Genomic DNA, 15819 nt, shown 5'->3' on the forward strand with positions numbered 1-15819 from the left:
GAACTGTAGTCTACGGTATGAATCAGAAATAGGTTATCAGACTCCACTGGGTAGCAAAGTTTGATATTTCTTTATGGAATGTAATCAGAGAGGAGCCTCAGCCTCATCACGTTATGTGTTCTTGCTTGAAGCAGAAGCTTGTCCTCAGGGTCTGTAATGATGGTAACGGTGAACTGGATACTCACAGGCTTCAATCTAATTACACTGCTGCAGTTTAGAGCCCGGAGGCATTCTATTATGTTAGCAGTGCGCTCACAGAACCTAAAACACTTGGATGCCTTCACTAAAAACTCTCAGAGCAATATCCGCAACTCTACAATAATACATCACTTTCTTCTTCCAAGTTTTTTTAACCATCTCAATGTAATATTTGGCCTTTACTTTTTCTGTAGGCCTATGTGACTTTCATTAAAGCTGCATTTGAACAATAAAGGCTGTAATGACTTTATATGCATAAAACATAATCTCTACTTGACTCATTTCCATATCATGTGTAAGGATATATCATGGGATAAATGCACTAACTGTAAGTCACTCTGGATAAGAGCGTCTGCTAATGACTAAAATGTAAATCAGGGTTGCCTGGAAAAAAAATCTAGCAAAATTACCACTCAAAACCCGGCCACAAGGCTTAAAAAATAGCAACCAGCATCACTGCTCTGCTCTCTATCACTCAGCTGTACACACACACACACACACACACACACACACCCTTCCGCTCAGTACTCCCCCTCCCTCCCACTACTTACCCTTTCACTCAGCAACAGCTATTCAGTTATTCAAGACGACTCACTTTCTGATAGTCAGCAGCAGGTAACAGTACAAAAATAAAAAAATTGAAAGAGAAATGCCATGGCGGCCGCGGTGCAATTTAAAAGTAGGACAAAAACCCGTTATCCGCGACCAATAACACTGTAATGAAACAGCAGGGAGCAGGCCTCGAACCTTCGACCTTCTGGTCCGAAGTCCAGCTCGCTATCGACTGTGCCGCAAAAGCATGCTCATGTGGCAGAGTCGATTTCCGCGGTTATAAACCCAGGGTCGTTACAATACATTTTCACCCGCGACATCGTTTTCTAAGTAGACCAATTTTCGGAAAACTGAGGACATGGCAACGCTGATGTAAATAACCACACACTTTGGGCTTGTTCGACATTGCCGCCGACAGTGCAGGCGATTTACCAATGACACATTACGGTTTTGATCCTCTCGAACACGGGCATTATATTTGAGTAAAATACCTGTGTGAGTTTGTGCTACCATCTCGTGGTCAGGCATGTATAATACTTGTCAAATCTGCACACTCATTTTATATATTAGCCTGTATCAGTCGTCTGTAATATTTATATAGCTGACAATTTAACACCGGCTCTGATTTTTTAAGTGCTTTTTAATATTTTCACTATTTGCTGTTGAAAATCTGAAATGTGCAGTTGAATTTCTAGAGGACGGAACGAGTTAATCAGATACTGGGGACTACATTTGTGATGCACCAGTACAATTTCGTGTGTTCTTCCAGTTTAGCTTGAGCTGTTGTTCATTGCGGATACAACAACACCCTAAAAGGCACATCTGCTGGCTACTTCGGTCATGTTTCAGAATTCAAGAAGATGAGTTAATGAAACTTGGAGTATTCAAAGGTTTGTCAAATATGTGATTGTTTTACGGGGCGTAGGACCTCTGCCTGTATCTGGAAGGCATTTGACAGTTGTGAAGGACTTCGACACTTCCTTGCTCAAATTTGTTGTTTGTCCACTATCCAAAAAGCAATTGAGGTGAGTCATGTTATTATACATTACCCGATTTATACTATTTTACCTAATCCAACGACGATCTTGTTTTGCTATGGCATAGCTGAGACAGAAACACCACTTTTTGTCTCAGCTGTTTAGGTAGCATCAGCTAACAGTTAGCTAGCTAGCCTAATTGTTGTACTCTCGTCTTATCACGCAGGTACGAGGTAAATACCAATGAACTCATCAACGAGGAGCTTGGCATCGCATACCCAATATTTGATGGGATTCCCAACATGATTCCCAATATGGAAGATTGATTAAAAAATAACCTGAAACACCAGTGAAACCAGCACAGCAGGCATAAAACACAAACAGTAAAGACTCAAGAAGATCTTGACCCTGAACAGTGTTTAAATTAGTTGTTAGCTAGAAGTCAAGATGTTATCTCTCTCTACCCTCACAGTACTGGTTCCTATAGTCTCCCTATTTGGACTTTTCTATTCTGCGACTGTGGATGATAATTTCCCTCAGGGATGTACAAGCACTAGCAGTGTGTGTTTCTACAGTCTTCTGTTACCAGTCACCATCCCAGTCTATGTGTTTTTCCATCTATGGAAGTGGATTGGAATCAAGCTATTCAGACACAATTAGTGTACGCTTTACATGAATAGTGTTTCAGTTGAATGTCACTAATAATAAAGGTTATCAATTAGTGATGTGTACTGTGGTGATGGCGTTGCACATGAAGCTGCTATTGCTACCACAGCTAATGATCCACTAAATGATTATGTAAGAAGAAAATGACAAATTAAGGAACTTTATTTGATGAGTGACTTGCAATTTCTTCCATAAAATGTGCATTAATACATTTTTTTATTGAATGTGTTTTTAATTCAACTTGGAAAACATATAAACCTATAAAATGAACCTATTTTGGAAACCTGGGACAAAGAACACCACAAAGCAAATGTATCCTTGTGAATGACTATCACTAATAAAATTGTATTGTTTTTGACTCTTTTTTTCAACCTTTAGTTCTTGAGGGGAAGTTCAGGTTTGAACTTCACTTGTTACTTTTTTGTTTTCTTCCCACCACGGGCCTGTGTAAGTTTCATCAAGGGAGATTGTGGTCTTGGGGACTGTCCATCGCCCTTCATCTTAAAGAAGAAAGATTCATTCAGTCTCATCTGAACTGCCTTAACTTGACTCTTGCACCGCCAGAATGGGTCATTCTCCTCACTTGACGTTGTGTCTGACTTCTGGCCAAGTGGGGGGCTGGTTTCCTCTTCATTAGCCTTTCTTTGAGATGATGGGGGATGTATGCCCATCTCTGCCCTCATCCTGTTAGGGAGACTCAGGTCAGTAGGTTGCTCTGAGCACTCGGCAGCTCCACACGACTGGTGAAACCTGAGGAATGTGGAGATCTCTGAGGTAAAGAAGTTCTCTGTTTGAGTGGCTGTCTCAGATGTTGACTTCCAGAGCAGTGGCTCCTCTTTTGGCTCTATGAGTGACTTGGTATGCCTGGCCAATTTTATGGTGTTGGCTTCACCAGTGCCTCCACTGCTGGAGTGATCTGAAGATGTTAGTACTCTGAATTTCTTCTGAGTTATGAACAGGTCCTCACTGTTGGCATCTTCAGCAGTACTTTGAGAGTTGGTTTGTCCCTTTCCATACTCTGTCCCATTTTCTTGCCCCTCTCCCCACTGATAAGTCCCAGAAAAGTTGCTCTCATTGTCACTCTTGGGGCTTTCCCAGGGAAAAGTGCCTTTGGTTGTTGAGGTGCAACACTTGACTACTTCTGGCTGTTTTGCTTGTATGTAATCAGGGAATAAATCAAATGCAACTTTCTTTTTTCTCTGGGTCTTCTTCTTGGGTACCTTCACTGAGTCACTAACCACCGGCACAGGTTCCTGTTTCTGAATGTAATGTTTTACAGCAAATTTTACAGTGGACTTTCCCCTAGACTTAATTGGCTTTATTGGAGAGTTTGGTGCACTGTTTCCCTCAAAAAGAAAATAGCTATCTTGTAATCCCAGGGCTACTTTTCCCTTTTTCTTCTTCCTATTACCTTTGGACTTTTTGGTTTTCTTTTTCTCTTCAATACCAGCCTCTTTCAACTCTGTCCTGTGGGTTTTGTCCTTTTTTAGACATTTGTCTTTCTTTGATTTATTTTTTATTTTTCCTCTCCTGGGTGAATCCCAAAATGTGTCAGATTCTGTGTACTCCGTCTCCGCTCTTTCAGCCATCTCAATATAGAAAAGAGAATGTGTGGAAATTATTATATATAATTATTCATCATCGGGCCTCTTGACATCAAAATAGAAATATGAAATAATTTACATGGATGCAGTCTAGGGGCTGCCCATCACAATGGATTTAAAAAAAATGCTTTAAGGCTGTTTATCAAATGAGAATTCTCTCTGACTATAGCATACTGTAATTGGTTGTCTTACCAGTTATTCAAGACGCCTTCTGTTCCTCCAATGTTGGGGAACTGTTAACGTTACTTGTATCCTCTCTTGAAACCATGTAACCCAACACCTGTATTAAACACAGAGCCTCATACGGTACATCTTGATACATTGCACATCAATCATCTCGACATGTAACATTTTGTATTAATGATGGAACTTGTTACAGTAGCCTGACTAGGCAAACTTTAGAAAATATCGGCGATTGCAGGCTGTGGTCTTCCAATACAAAGTAAGAAATATAAATGACAACGACATTAAATTGAGCTAACTACAGGCCTTGGTCGTTAGCCTACCGACCGCAACAAAAAAAGGTTAGCATACACCAAATAGTCTGGAATTATGTCAGATGTGGAACACTGAAATAAATAAATAAATCTAAATTGGTACCAAATAAAGTTTTGAGAAACTATATTAATCATATAGCGATGAATTACCTTCTCAAGTCATTCTCCGGCCCTGACACATGACAGACTCCCGCCACCCACCTCTTCAACTTCAGAGAGCGGGCATCTTTCTAACGCGCATGCCCTTTCATTTGACAAGACTACTGGCTGATCTCGTGACACACCTACTGTATGCGAATCTTGCCACCACTCACCTGCATCTACAAATAATGTTTGTCTACCAGGTAATTAACCTAAATGAGAATATTAAGATGCAAAAATAATATAGCCTAATGTAAAGTGTCAAACTGTTTAATTTTAAGGGGGTCTGTCTATAAATGTGTTTGGGACTGTTAGGACTACCATCAGCAATCTCAATTGGACCTTGCAAGATGATGACATGGTATGAAGGTAAAGATAATATTATTTGTCCAAAGATTAATATAGATCTCAATTCCAATTTCAGAATAAGTGAATAGAATATCAAAATCCTAAATCACCAAAATATTTACATGGTCAGTGTTTACTGTATAGGCAATCAACAGTAAACACTGACCATGTAAATATTTTGGTGATTTAGGATTTTGATATTTGATATATAGACTTTCCAGTTTTCCTTCACAGCGTTCTTCAGGGTGGTGAGTACAGAAGTAACCTTTTTACACCCATTCAGTCCTTAATGAGTCACCACACATTGGGCACAGACATCATTTCAAGGTAGATTTTATGTACATTTGTCAACTAACTTGAATTCAAAGTGAAATCAACAAAACATTTCACCATGTCATTGGATTTAGGTTTTAAAAAATCCAATCATTTTCCCACGTTGATTCAACATCATCACATTGATTTATTGTTGTTGAAATGACGTGGAAACAACATTGATTCAACCAGTTTTTGCAGTCTAGCTCCCATCATGTCTCATAGCATAGCATCAGCGACCTTCAGGTCCTACTGTGCTTAATGTTTTCACAGGCTGAGAGGGGAATGCCATGCTCATAATAATGGGGGGACTCCTTTCTCTTTTTATTGTGGGAAAAAGTTTCTCTCAACTATCATCTGAGGCCTTGATCAGGGCTGACTGAGAATGTTGTCTGTGAAAATAGACTGTGCCCTTTGTACAATAAGGTTGATACAGTAATAGCCTAGTGTACGGCTGCAAAGCTTAGTCATTGATTACTGCTTTTGGTTGTTTTTCAGCAATGTCCCCTTTCCGGTGACAACTTGGTGTGTGTGTGGGGGGGTCAGGTGCAATAACATATACTTGAATTACAATATTTTGTTTAGCATCATAAATCTACTAATGTTTTATTAAACCATACATTTTAAATACATGTTCTATTATAATACAAAGTTCAGCAGACATTTAAGGTTCTTGAGTTTGTGCCACATTTTTGTTTAAAAGAAGATCCAAGAGATCTTTTGCAAGTTCAGTGGAGCAGAAATTCTTAAACTTTTGCCTAATATCCTGCTTTCCCATTTCTGTGATAGGACACTAGCCACCTATATGGTAAACCAAATTAGAACACTGACAATACTTTAGCCTACGCTGTGACTTTCTACCAGCTGGTCACAATGGTCACACGTAGGAACATCCCCGCAATATAACATGGAAGGAAAGTATTTATATCTGAAACTAATGTAGTTGTTGAAGTGTTTATTGGAGTGTGTAGATTAGGTAATAGGCAGTGAAGGCTCCAGCTTTACGCTGGCGTGGGTGGCTGACACTATGAGGTCCTGTTTGGATAAAAGTGTCTGCTGAATTACATGTATTATTTTAGTCAACAGCATTCATTTTCTGACATTGAGGCCATTACAACTTTRTTATTCACATTTACAGTGGCTGCAGCTCTGGCGAACCGGATGTATTGAGCATGCAGTATTTAGACACTGCACATATGATTGGATGACTAATGTATGGATGACTTCCAGAACGAGACTCTCATCTGTTTTGCACTCTTGATGCTCCATTTGTCCAAGCGCTACATTACTTCTGCCTGTAAATGTTCTACACACCCAAGGGATTCGCTTTATCTGTGGAGGTATAAGGAAGAATGTGTCAAAACCATGGGTTTGCTTATCTTTGGAAGCAAACATCACCCCTTAAGTGTTAAAATACACAGCACATAGCTACAGACCTTTCACTACCTCAGCAGAGGTTGCGGATATGGAAATACATCATTAAATATATCGGTGACTCCAAACAAGCGAGCCCCTACTATTAAAAGAAAGTGCTAATCTGCTAGCTTGTTAATGCTATAGCACATGATAATGTGAGTATACTGTTTGTCTTACTGTCTTAGTACTTGTAGTAGTAACCAGTCAATTTATTGTGGTGGTCATGAGCCATTTCCGAGGTGGCATCGAAATATGCAGCGGAAGCTACAGCTTTACCTAGATCCCTGAATTACAGGGAACGTCAGGGGTGCATTATTGTCAGATGCCTTCCATCRTTTCAGTTGTTCCATCCGCCCACGCTGTCTGGGTCTATGGGTCAGTCGACTTTCCGATGATCACTAAGGTATGGGACATTACATACATAATTATCCATGGTATACAGTAAGCCTTCCTGATGCTTCATGTGTCTCTGGGTAAAAATAAATCGAACCCGCACTGCAACAGGCTCACACTGTGGAAAGACAAGATTGATGAAACACACAAGAAATGTTTGAGATCATTCATTGAGTCTAATTAATTAAAATAGTAACTTTCTATTATGCGATTCATGTGCTCATGTTTTTAGTTTTTATCTAGACTGCCTTGGCTTGTTCTGCGAACACATCTGGGGAGACTGTTGTGTTGACATGGTAACCCTGTGGGTACAAAGGAAGCCCATCGTGAACTTTTTGGAGCTTATATCAGGTGTGAAGGTACTGACTGCTGAGGAGGTGCTTGTAATGATGCGGCCACTACCTTATCTCTTTGTAACATTTTACATGAAAGTCCTCAGCTGGTGACTGGATGCCAACGGAACCATGAACCGCACATGCTTCCCTGGGATAGCCTTTCAAAAGGCACACGCTTCTGTTGTCCTTCAAGTATCAATCATTTAGACATGTGAGAATAAAGATGGTGGCGAACAGCTTCACAGTTGTGATTAATCGGGATGAAGCCATTGATAAATGGCATCACAGAGGCTGTGACGTTCTCGATAGTTCCAGTTCACAATAGTGTATATCATACCGTAATGCCATCATTCCCTCCTAGATGTCCGGATCAGCCCAGACGATCTCTTCAGCATTATGCACTGACGTTCTAAATTAACAAATTCCGGCTTCCACTCAGTTGTTGAACCCAAACCCCAGTCTGAGTCAAAGGAAGTGGAAATGTCTAATGTTGTGCTTAGAATAACGTTTTTCCTTCTCAGTCACACGTGAATCCTACTGAAACACAGCAAGTCTCTGCCGTCATTCAGATATCTACACAGCATGCTGCTGTTTTCATTTTGGATGGCTTTYGCAGATAAGGTCTTGGATATTAACGTTTTTCTTTCTAGTATGATTGGTTTATTGGTCACTTCCAACCGACACAGTGTCGATGAGTCAGGCATACAAGATTAGTTTGGTGGCTCTGAAATAACTTGGACACTTGTTATCTCATCTTGCTTTATTATTGTAATCAAGTTGCATCAACATAGCTGGTGGAAAAGGTCTGTTCAAAAGAGCATTGATGAGAAAACACGTGCCTGAGATTTCTCCTTACAGTGAAAATCCAGATGTATATGTACATCATAAGCCATCATTTACATGTCTGTGTGATATGACACCTTTCCCCCCACCAGAAGCTAATGCCACAAAGATGAGATACCTCAAGCATACTTCAATCTGTAAGGTAATCGACATGCTTCTGTACACAACAAAATACCCATGGGGCTGCTTTACATGATTCAAAGCGTGTGCCGACTAGAGAGCACTGGATCCAAGATGGTGAGGAAATGCAGACCATCAACCAAAGTCAAAGCTGGCTTGCCATGAGTTAGAGTCCAGCCCATCATGGTGCTTTGCCCCAGGAGGATAGAAAGTCAATGGGACACTTCTGGGGGAAAAGTGCAGCCTTAAGTAGAGCAAAAGTAATTTGGTGTCTGTAGTGTCAGATATAAGTGACTGTGCTTACGTCGAAAGGTTCTACTTGTTATACTTTTGCCTTGCACTGCAAATCCTGAAGGTAGGCTATACTAATAAACATACAATACATGAATTACCATTTCGCTTTTTGAGTCATACAAATGCGTTCCATGTATACATTCTCCTATAGTTACTCGGGAGTAACTGCTTTTGGTTGTTTTTCAGGAATTTCCTCTTTCTGGTGACAACTTGGTGTGACGGAGTTGGAGAGAAAATCAGGTGCAATAACACATACTTCCATTACACTTATTTTGTTTATAATCATAAATCTAATGATGTTTTATTAAACCATATATTTAAAATACAGTTTATATTATAATACAACAAAATTCAACAGACATTTAAGGTTCTTGAGTTTGCTCTACATTTTTGTTTAAAAAAAGAACCAGAAGATATTTTGCAAGTTCAGTGGAGCAGATATTCTGAAACTTTTGCCTCATATCCTGCTTGCCCATTTCTGCAATGGGACACTAGCCACCTATATGGTAGCCCAAATTAGAACTCTGACAATACTCTAGCCTACACTGTGACTTTCTACCACCTAGTCACACGTAGGAACATCCCCACGATATGTGGCAATACATATTATTGTGTGATTCATAAACCCCTATTTGATTTACAGTATCAGTCAAAAGTTTGGACACACCTACTCATTCAAGGGTTTTTCTTTATTTTTACTATTTTCTACATTCTAGAATAATAGTGAAGACATCAAAACTATGAAATAACACAAAATATATTTGCCTTGATGACAGCTTTGCACACTCTTGGCATTTTCTCAACCAGCTTCACCTGGAATRCTTTTCCAACCGTCTTAAAGGAGTTCCCACATATGCTGAGCACTTGTTGGCTGCTTTTCCTTCACTCTGCAGTCCAACTCAGCCCAAACAATCTCAATTGGGTTGAGGTCAAGTGATTGTAGAGGCCAGGTCATCTGATGCAGCACTCCATCACTCTCCTTCTTGGTCAAATAGCCCTTACACAGCCTGGATGTGTGTTGGGTCATTGTCCTGTTGAAAACAAATTATAGTCCCACTAAGCGCAAACCAGATGGGATGGCGTATCGCTGCAGAATACTGTGGTATTCTACAATGCAGAAATAGTAACAATAAAGAAAAACCCTTGAATGACTAGGTGTGTCCAAACTTTTGACTGGTACTGTAGGTATTGCAATCCCAAATTAATCAGACTTTTATCATTAGTTAGGATGTCAATACATACGGCTAAGTACTGTATGATTGGGTTGGACTCATATGATGGAGAAATTTCAAAACATACAGCTATAGATCCTTTAAAATGTAAACTATCTAAATAATGTAGTGCATTTTAAACTAATTCATAATGTACTATTTTGATGAATTATGAAGAGTATTTCTGCTATGTTATGCATTAAGTCTTGCTCCAGCTTTTTTTATAGTCTATATAACCAAAAAGAAACCCAAGAAGAGTACAGTTATGCTACTTATTGATATTGTTCACTGTATTGACTGAATTATTAATAAGTAAGGGTCTGCTAGATTTTTGCGCACCTGATTGTCATTGTTGTAAGGGTAGATGTCGTTAGCAATACCTTCTCTTTAATCCCGCGAGAATTCCCATCCACCCCAATACTGTCACATTGGACTACCACCGGTGACATGGCTTACATTGAGCCGGCATGAGGTAATGAGAACTACATGGTTTAGGATCTCATGCTAAGTTCAAATGTCATTTTGTTTGGTGGGTGTCATCTAAACAGGACATGCCCACTGTGGTCCATAATAGTATCACACGAAACCAGTAAAAGGGCAAACATCTTTAACATGCAGGTCAGCTTGGCCATAAATCCTGTTAAACTGGTATGTAAACAACTTTAATTGCCCACCACCTGTGAAGTTTGTTTTACAGGATGATAGTAAATCAAAAACAGGTGCAATGTGCAAATTCAGTTTCAGTCTCGGAGCATCATTATCAATATAAGCAGTTCAGGACATTGATTTGGTGATAGTTACTTCATCCAAACAATAAGTCACTCACTAAATTGGATATGCCAAGCTAATAAAATGATTTACATTTTCTTAATAGGAAGAGTGCTTTGAAATTGCTTGAAACATGTGCTACTATGCATGAACAAAAGTGCATCAAGGTGCACCTTCAAACATATTCCAGAACTTTCCAATACCCAAAGTTGCATTGTTTCTCCACCATAGTGAATAGCAAATCTTATGTTCTTTGCCCAGAAGCACCTGAAAGTTGCCTATGTCCTCACATAACATCATGGACTGCCTACTCTCTGTCGTCATGTTCTTTTTGGAGGCATGCATGCCTGCAGCCCTGACAGAAACCCTAACCAGTCCATGAGGGAAGATCTATAGGTCGGACCTGTTTGGTTCCTCTCTGGGATGTATTCTCTGTGTCATGACATAGCCATTCCTCTTCCACATTTAGAAAGATTCCCGCACGGTTACCTAATGTGTCATTGCACGCCCTGCGCCCATAAAAGTAGGACGGGGTGGCTCACTTCCCATGGATCATCCTACACACCTGTGGCCACAGCAGGAGATCTCGACTCCGGGCATCAGGAAGAAAGAGATTTGTCTTATGGYTATAATGACTTATGGCTATTATATGGCATAGCATGTGTCAATAGAGCTGATGTGTGGCATATCAGTTGGATAGATGAAGACCAATGGGGTTTCTTATGTCCATATATCTGGAAGGAGGGGGCCTATAGTTGATACTAGTTAGGGAGTTGACAGTGCACATCAATTACGGGATAGAGAGGGTGGGTGTGGGGGTTCTTCTTAAAATGTTTCTGTGGGTTTGTAATTCATATGATAGACTAGCCTTTGAAGGTTATTTTTCAATCACTTTTATGCATTTCTAGTACCCTATTATTTTATCATGGCTTACAGAAAATGTGACATACAAGGCAATGCTTTTGAACCAATGAGGTGTGTGAGCCTACATTTGAGTGAACTTGCATTACAAGATAGGAAATTAATATATAACATTAGGCTAATCAATTTATTAGGCGTTATGGTTTAWTTTTTCATCTGAGCAATATTTGAATCCATAACAGTGCAACTACATCTCTGAGTTAGTCATGAATTACCCGATGTTCCACAGTGAATTTGTTCTGCTTACAGACAGCAACTGCACGTTTTAAACTTGGATGATCAAACAAGTGCGTCGGTATTTTCCCGGCACACTTTACTTATTACGGTTGAGCCCACTGGACGTTACTGTGACGTCATTGTGAGTGGATGGTTGTTGGTATCCCAGGGAAACTTGATAATACCCTAAAGCCTAAGCTGTGGTCATAAATGTGTCTAAAGGCCTATTGCTAATTTCTCATTTGAATCTTGATAGAAAAAAACACGAAATGCCCACAAATCATCCATCTATTTAGACTCATAAGGACTGGAAAAATCCTATAGGCCTACAATATATTTACAATATAAATATATACTTTATACGCTATTACTATACACAATTTGACAAAGTCTACCAAACCAATTTAATATAAAAAGGTACTGTATAAAAGGCTTCCACCCCAAAGTTGCAATATGTCAGTAATGTAAACATTCACTGAAAGGCTGATCCTAGTAGTCGATTATAAATATTTGCTATTGAAAATAGCGCAGTATCAGAAGCAGGGCAATTAGTTATCCCCGGGCAAAAGTGCTGAAAGCTCGGAGTTGCGGAGGTGTTTTCATGCGAATGCCTATCCCTGTCAAGGCAAGTGACATCAACACCAATAATGAAGGCGGCTCATCAATGGGCAGAGGGCTATAAAAGGAACTTTGGGAGACGTACCCTAATCATAACAGATAGGCTGATCTACAATTCGGGTTTAAACCCCTGCACGCCACATCACAACTTTCCAGAGAAGCCTGTCACACAAGAGGCAAGTTGAACTTCAGCAACTTTGTCATTATTTTGTCTGCATGACATGCCATGTCTTTTCTAAGTAAAATTGTATAGCCTATTGAACTTTATTTGTAGTACAAATGGTTGCTTATCAAACATAGAAATTAAGTCTTATTTTACTTTATTTGGAATGAAAAATTGTGGTTTATGAAACACAGAAATGTATTCCAGATATGAGTTTATGATCTAAACCTTTGTTTATTTTTCTTTGACAGGTTATCAAAATGTTTCCCATCAGAGGTTTGGACATAAAAGTGGTACTCGTATCACTCTGCATTTTATACTATTCAACGCTATCAGAAGGACGACCATTGAGGTAGGTTTGAACTCTATATGCAGTGTTTGGAAATAACCTAATGGAATACCTTTATATTATGGGCTATATTATATTGTATTGTAACATGATTGGATATGACAGGATACAAGTAGGCCTATAGCCTTGTTGTAAATTATAAAGTCTTGTTTTAAATCAGACACATCTAACTTACTATGTATTGTTTCCTACAGAAAGAGATCTGTTAGTGAAGTACAACTAATGCACAACCTTGGAGAACACAAGCACGTGCAGTTGAGGCAAGATTGGCTTCAGATGAAACTGAGGGACATCCATACAGCCTCGCTCCGAAATGCAGAGAGAGTGGAGAAAGTGAGAACCAGAAGCCTTCTTCCCGAGGATCTTCCGGATTTGGAGGAGTTAACGCCAAACGAAGTTAAATACATGTTGGAGAAACTCCTCAACGCTCATTGAAATTGGATTGCTGCAGTTTGAGCGTCCAGCGTTGCGGACTGTAGGTCACCACGTTTGACATTTCTATATTTTTATAGTTTTTATTTTATATTAAAAAAAAACTCGTATTTATTTATAGGGCATGTGATTTAGAACATTTATTTGAGAAATACAGTTGTGAGGAGGCTAAGCTTCCATGGTTTTAGCTTAAAGCACGTTTATTTTTTATTAGGTAGTTCAAGCTATTTCTTTATCCTAACCACATCAAATTAATGGCAAAAACTGTTTAGGACCAACACATTGTTTTTATTATTTGATAAAGTGTTATACAATTGTTGATTTAACTTGATTATTAATTTGATGATATGTGCTGTCTATAAAGAAAATGTATATCTATATTTTCGTGTTCTTAATTAAAGTGCCATGCTATTTTTTATATGTGGTGTTCTGTGTTTGTATGTAGCAATTACTAGTAAAAAGTCAAATTACTGCAAGATATGCAGTAATTGGGAATAGGGATCGTTACAGTTGAGCTATAACTGAGGAAAAATGTATGCACTTTAACTGTAGAATGTAACCACTTATATATTTTAAATCAACTAACTCCAGAAGTGCCAAAATTGATATATGTTTTGCAATAAACAATTGAGTGAATCCTCTGCTCTGAGTACATTTTTTTGGGAGGTTTTTAATTGATATGGCTGCATGTTTATATTGCTAATTAATGTATCAATTCTAATGTTTCCGAAGTTGGAAGCTTATTGTATAATTTTCACCTCAGACCAGGGCTACGTTCAGAAACGGTGCTGTACTGACCGACCAGTTGAAAAACGAGCAGGTGTTGGGTTGTGGGTTCAGAATGCACCGCTCTCTTTAACTACGTCACTCATTGCTTCAAGCCACACCCCCGACCGGAGTTATTATTTTGGACGCAGTATTTGCAACATACTGCAGTTAGACTGCACTTGAACTGCAGTTATGCTGCATTGTACAGTCATGTACAAAAGTTTTGAGAATGACCAAATATTAATTTTCACAAAGTCTGCTGCTTCAGTGTCTTTAGATATTTTTGTCAGATGTTACTATGGAATACTGAAGTATAATTACAAGCATTTCATAAGTGTCAAAGGCTTTTATTGGACAATTACATGAAGTTGATGCAAAGAGTCAATATTTGCAGTGTTGACCCTTCTTTTTCAAGAACTCTGCAATCTGCCCTGGCATGCTGTCAATTAACTTCTGGCCACATCCTGACTGATGGCAGCCCATTTCTGCATAATCAATGCTTGGAGTTTGTCAAATTTGTGGTTTTTGTTTGTCCACCCGCCTCTTGAGGATTGACCACAAGTTCTCAATGGATTAAGGTCTGGGAGTTTCCTGGCCATGACCCAAAATATCAAGTTTGTTCCCCGACCACTTAGTTATACTTTACCTTATGGCAAGGTGCCCATCATGCTGAAAAAGGCATTGTTCGTCACCAAACTGTCCTGGATGGTTGGGAGAAGTGCTCTCGGATACCATCTTTATTCATGGCCGTGTTCTTAGACAAAATTGTGAGTGAGCCCACTCCCTTGGCTGAGAAGCAACCCACACATGAATGGTCTCAAGATGCTTTACTGTTGGCAGACACAGGACTGATGTAGCGCTCACCTTGTCTTCTCCGGACAAGCTTTTTTCCGGATGCTCCAAACAATCGGAAAGGGATTCATCAGAGAAAATGACTTTACCCAGTCCTCAGCAGTCCAATCCCTGTACCTTTTGCAGAATATCAGTCTTGTCCCTGATGTTTTTCCTGAGAGAAGTGGCTTCTTTGCTGCCCTTCTTGACACCAGGCCATCCTTCAAAAGTCTTCGCCTCACTGTGCGTGCAGATGCACTCACACCTACCTGCTGCCATTCCTCTCTACTGGTGGTGCCCCGATCCCGCAGCTGAATCAACTTTAGGAGACGGTCCTGGCGCTTGCTGGACTTTCTTGGGCGCCCTGAAGCCTTCTTCATAACAATTGAACCGCTCTCCTTGAAGTTCTTGATGATCCGATAAATGGTTGATTTAGGTGCAATCTTACTGGCGCAGCAATATCCTTGCCTGTGAAGCCCTTTTTTGCAAAAGCAATGATGCCGGCACGTGTTTCCTTGCAGTAACCATGCTTGACAGAGGAAGAACAAGATTCCAAGCACCATCTTCCTTTTGAAGCTTCCAGTCTGTTTATTCGAACTCAATCAGCATGACAGTGATCTCCAGCCTTGTCCTCGTCAACACTCACACCTGTGTTAACGAGAGAATCACTGACATGATGTCAGCTGATGCCTTTTGTGGCAGGGCTGAAATGCAGGAAAAATGTTTTTGGGGGATTCAGTTCATTGGCATGGCAAAAAGGGACTTTGCAATTAATTGCAACTCATCTGATCACTCTTCATAACATTCTGGAGTACAGTAATCCCTCGTTTTACGCGGGGGTACGTT

General features: G+C 39.7%; 2 protein-coding genes across 2 annotated transcripts; one reads left to right on the forward strand and one right to left on the reverse strand.

Annotated features, from left to right (window-relative positions):
* Positions 1-1477: 1477 nt before the first annotated feature.
* pyurf (PIGY upstream open reading frame) lies at positions 1478-2751 on the forward strand. Its single transcript, XM_023985911.2, has 2 exons — positions 1478-1775; positions 1954-2751. The coding sequence occupies exon 2, from the start codon at positions 2175-2177 to the stop codon at positions 2385-2387; it is 213 nt and encodes a 70-aa protein (XP_023841679.1). The 5' UTR covers positions 1478-1775; positions 1954-2174; the 3' UTR covers positions 2388-2751.
* On the reverse strand, positions 2716-4729 carry LOC111962647 (uncharacterized). The gene is made up of 3 exons (XM_023985901.2): positions 4645-4729; positions 4190-4277; positions 2716-3982 (listed from the first exon to the last, which is right to left on the reverse strand). The coding sequence occupies exon 3, from the start codon at positions 3980-3982 to the stop codon at positions 2807-2809; it is 1176 nt and encodes a 391-aa protein (XP_023841669.1). The 5' UTR covers positions 4190-4277; positions 4645-4729; the 3' UTR covers positions 2716-2806.
* Positions 4730-15819: the final 11090 nt, after the last annotated feature.

The sequence above is a fragment of the Salvelinus sp. IW2-2015 genome, linkage group LG4q.1:29 (assembly GCF_002910315.2).
Source record: "Salvelinus sp. IW2-2015 linkage group LG4q.1:29, ASM291031v2, whole genome shotgun sequence".
NCBI lineage: Eukaryota > Metazoa > Chordata > Actinopteri > Salmoniformes > Salmonidae > Salvelinus > Salvelinus sp. IW2-2015.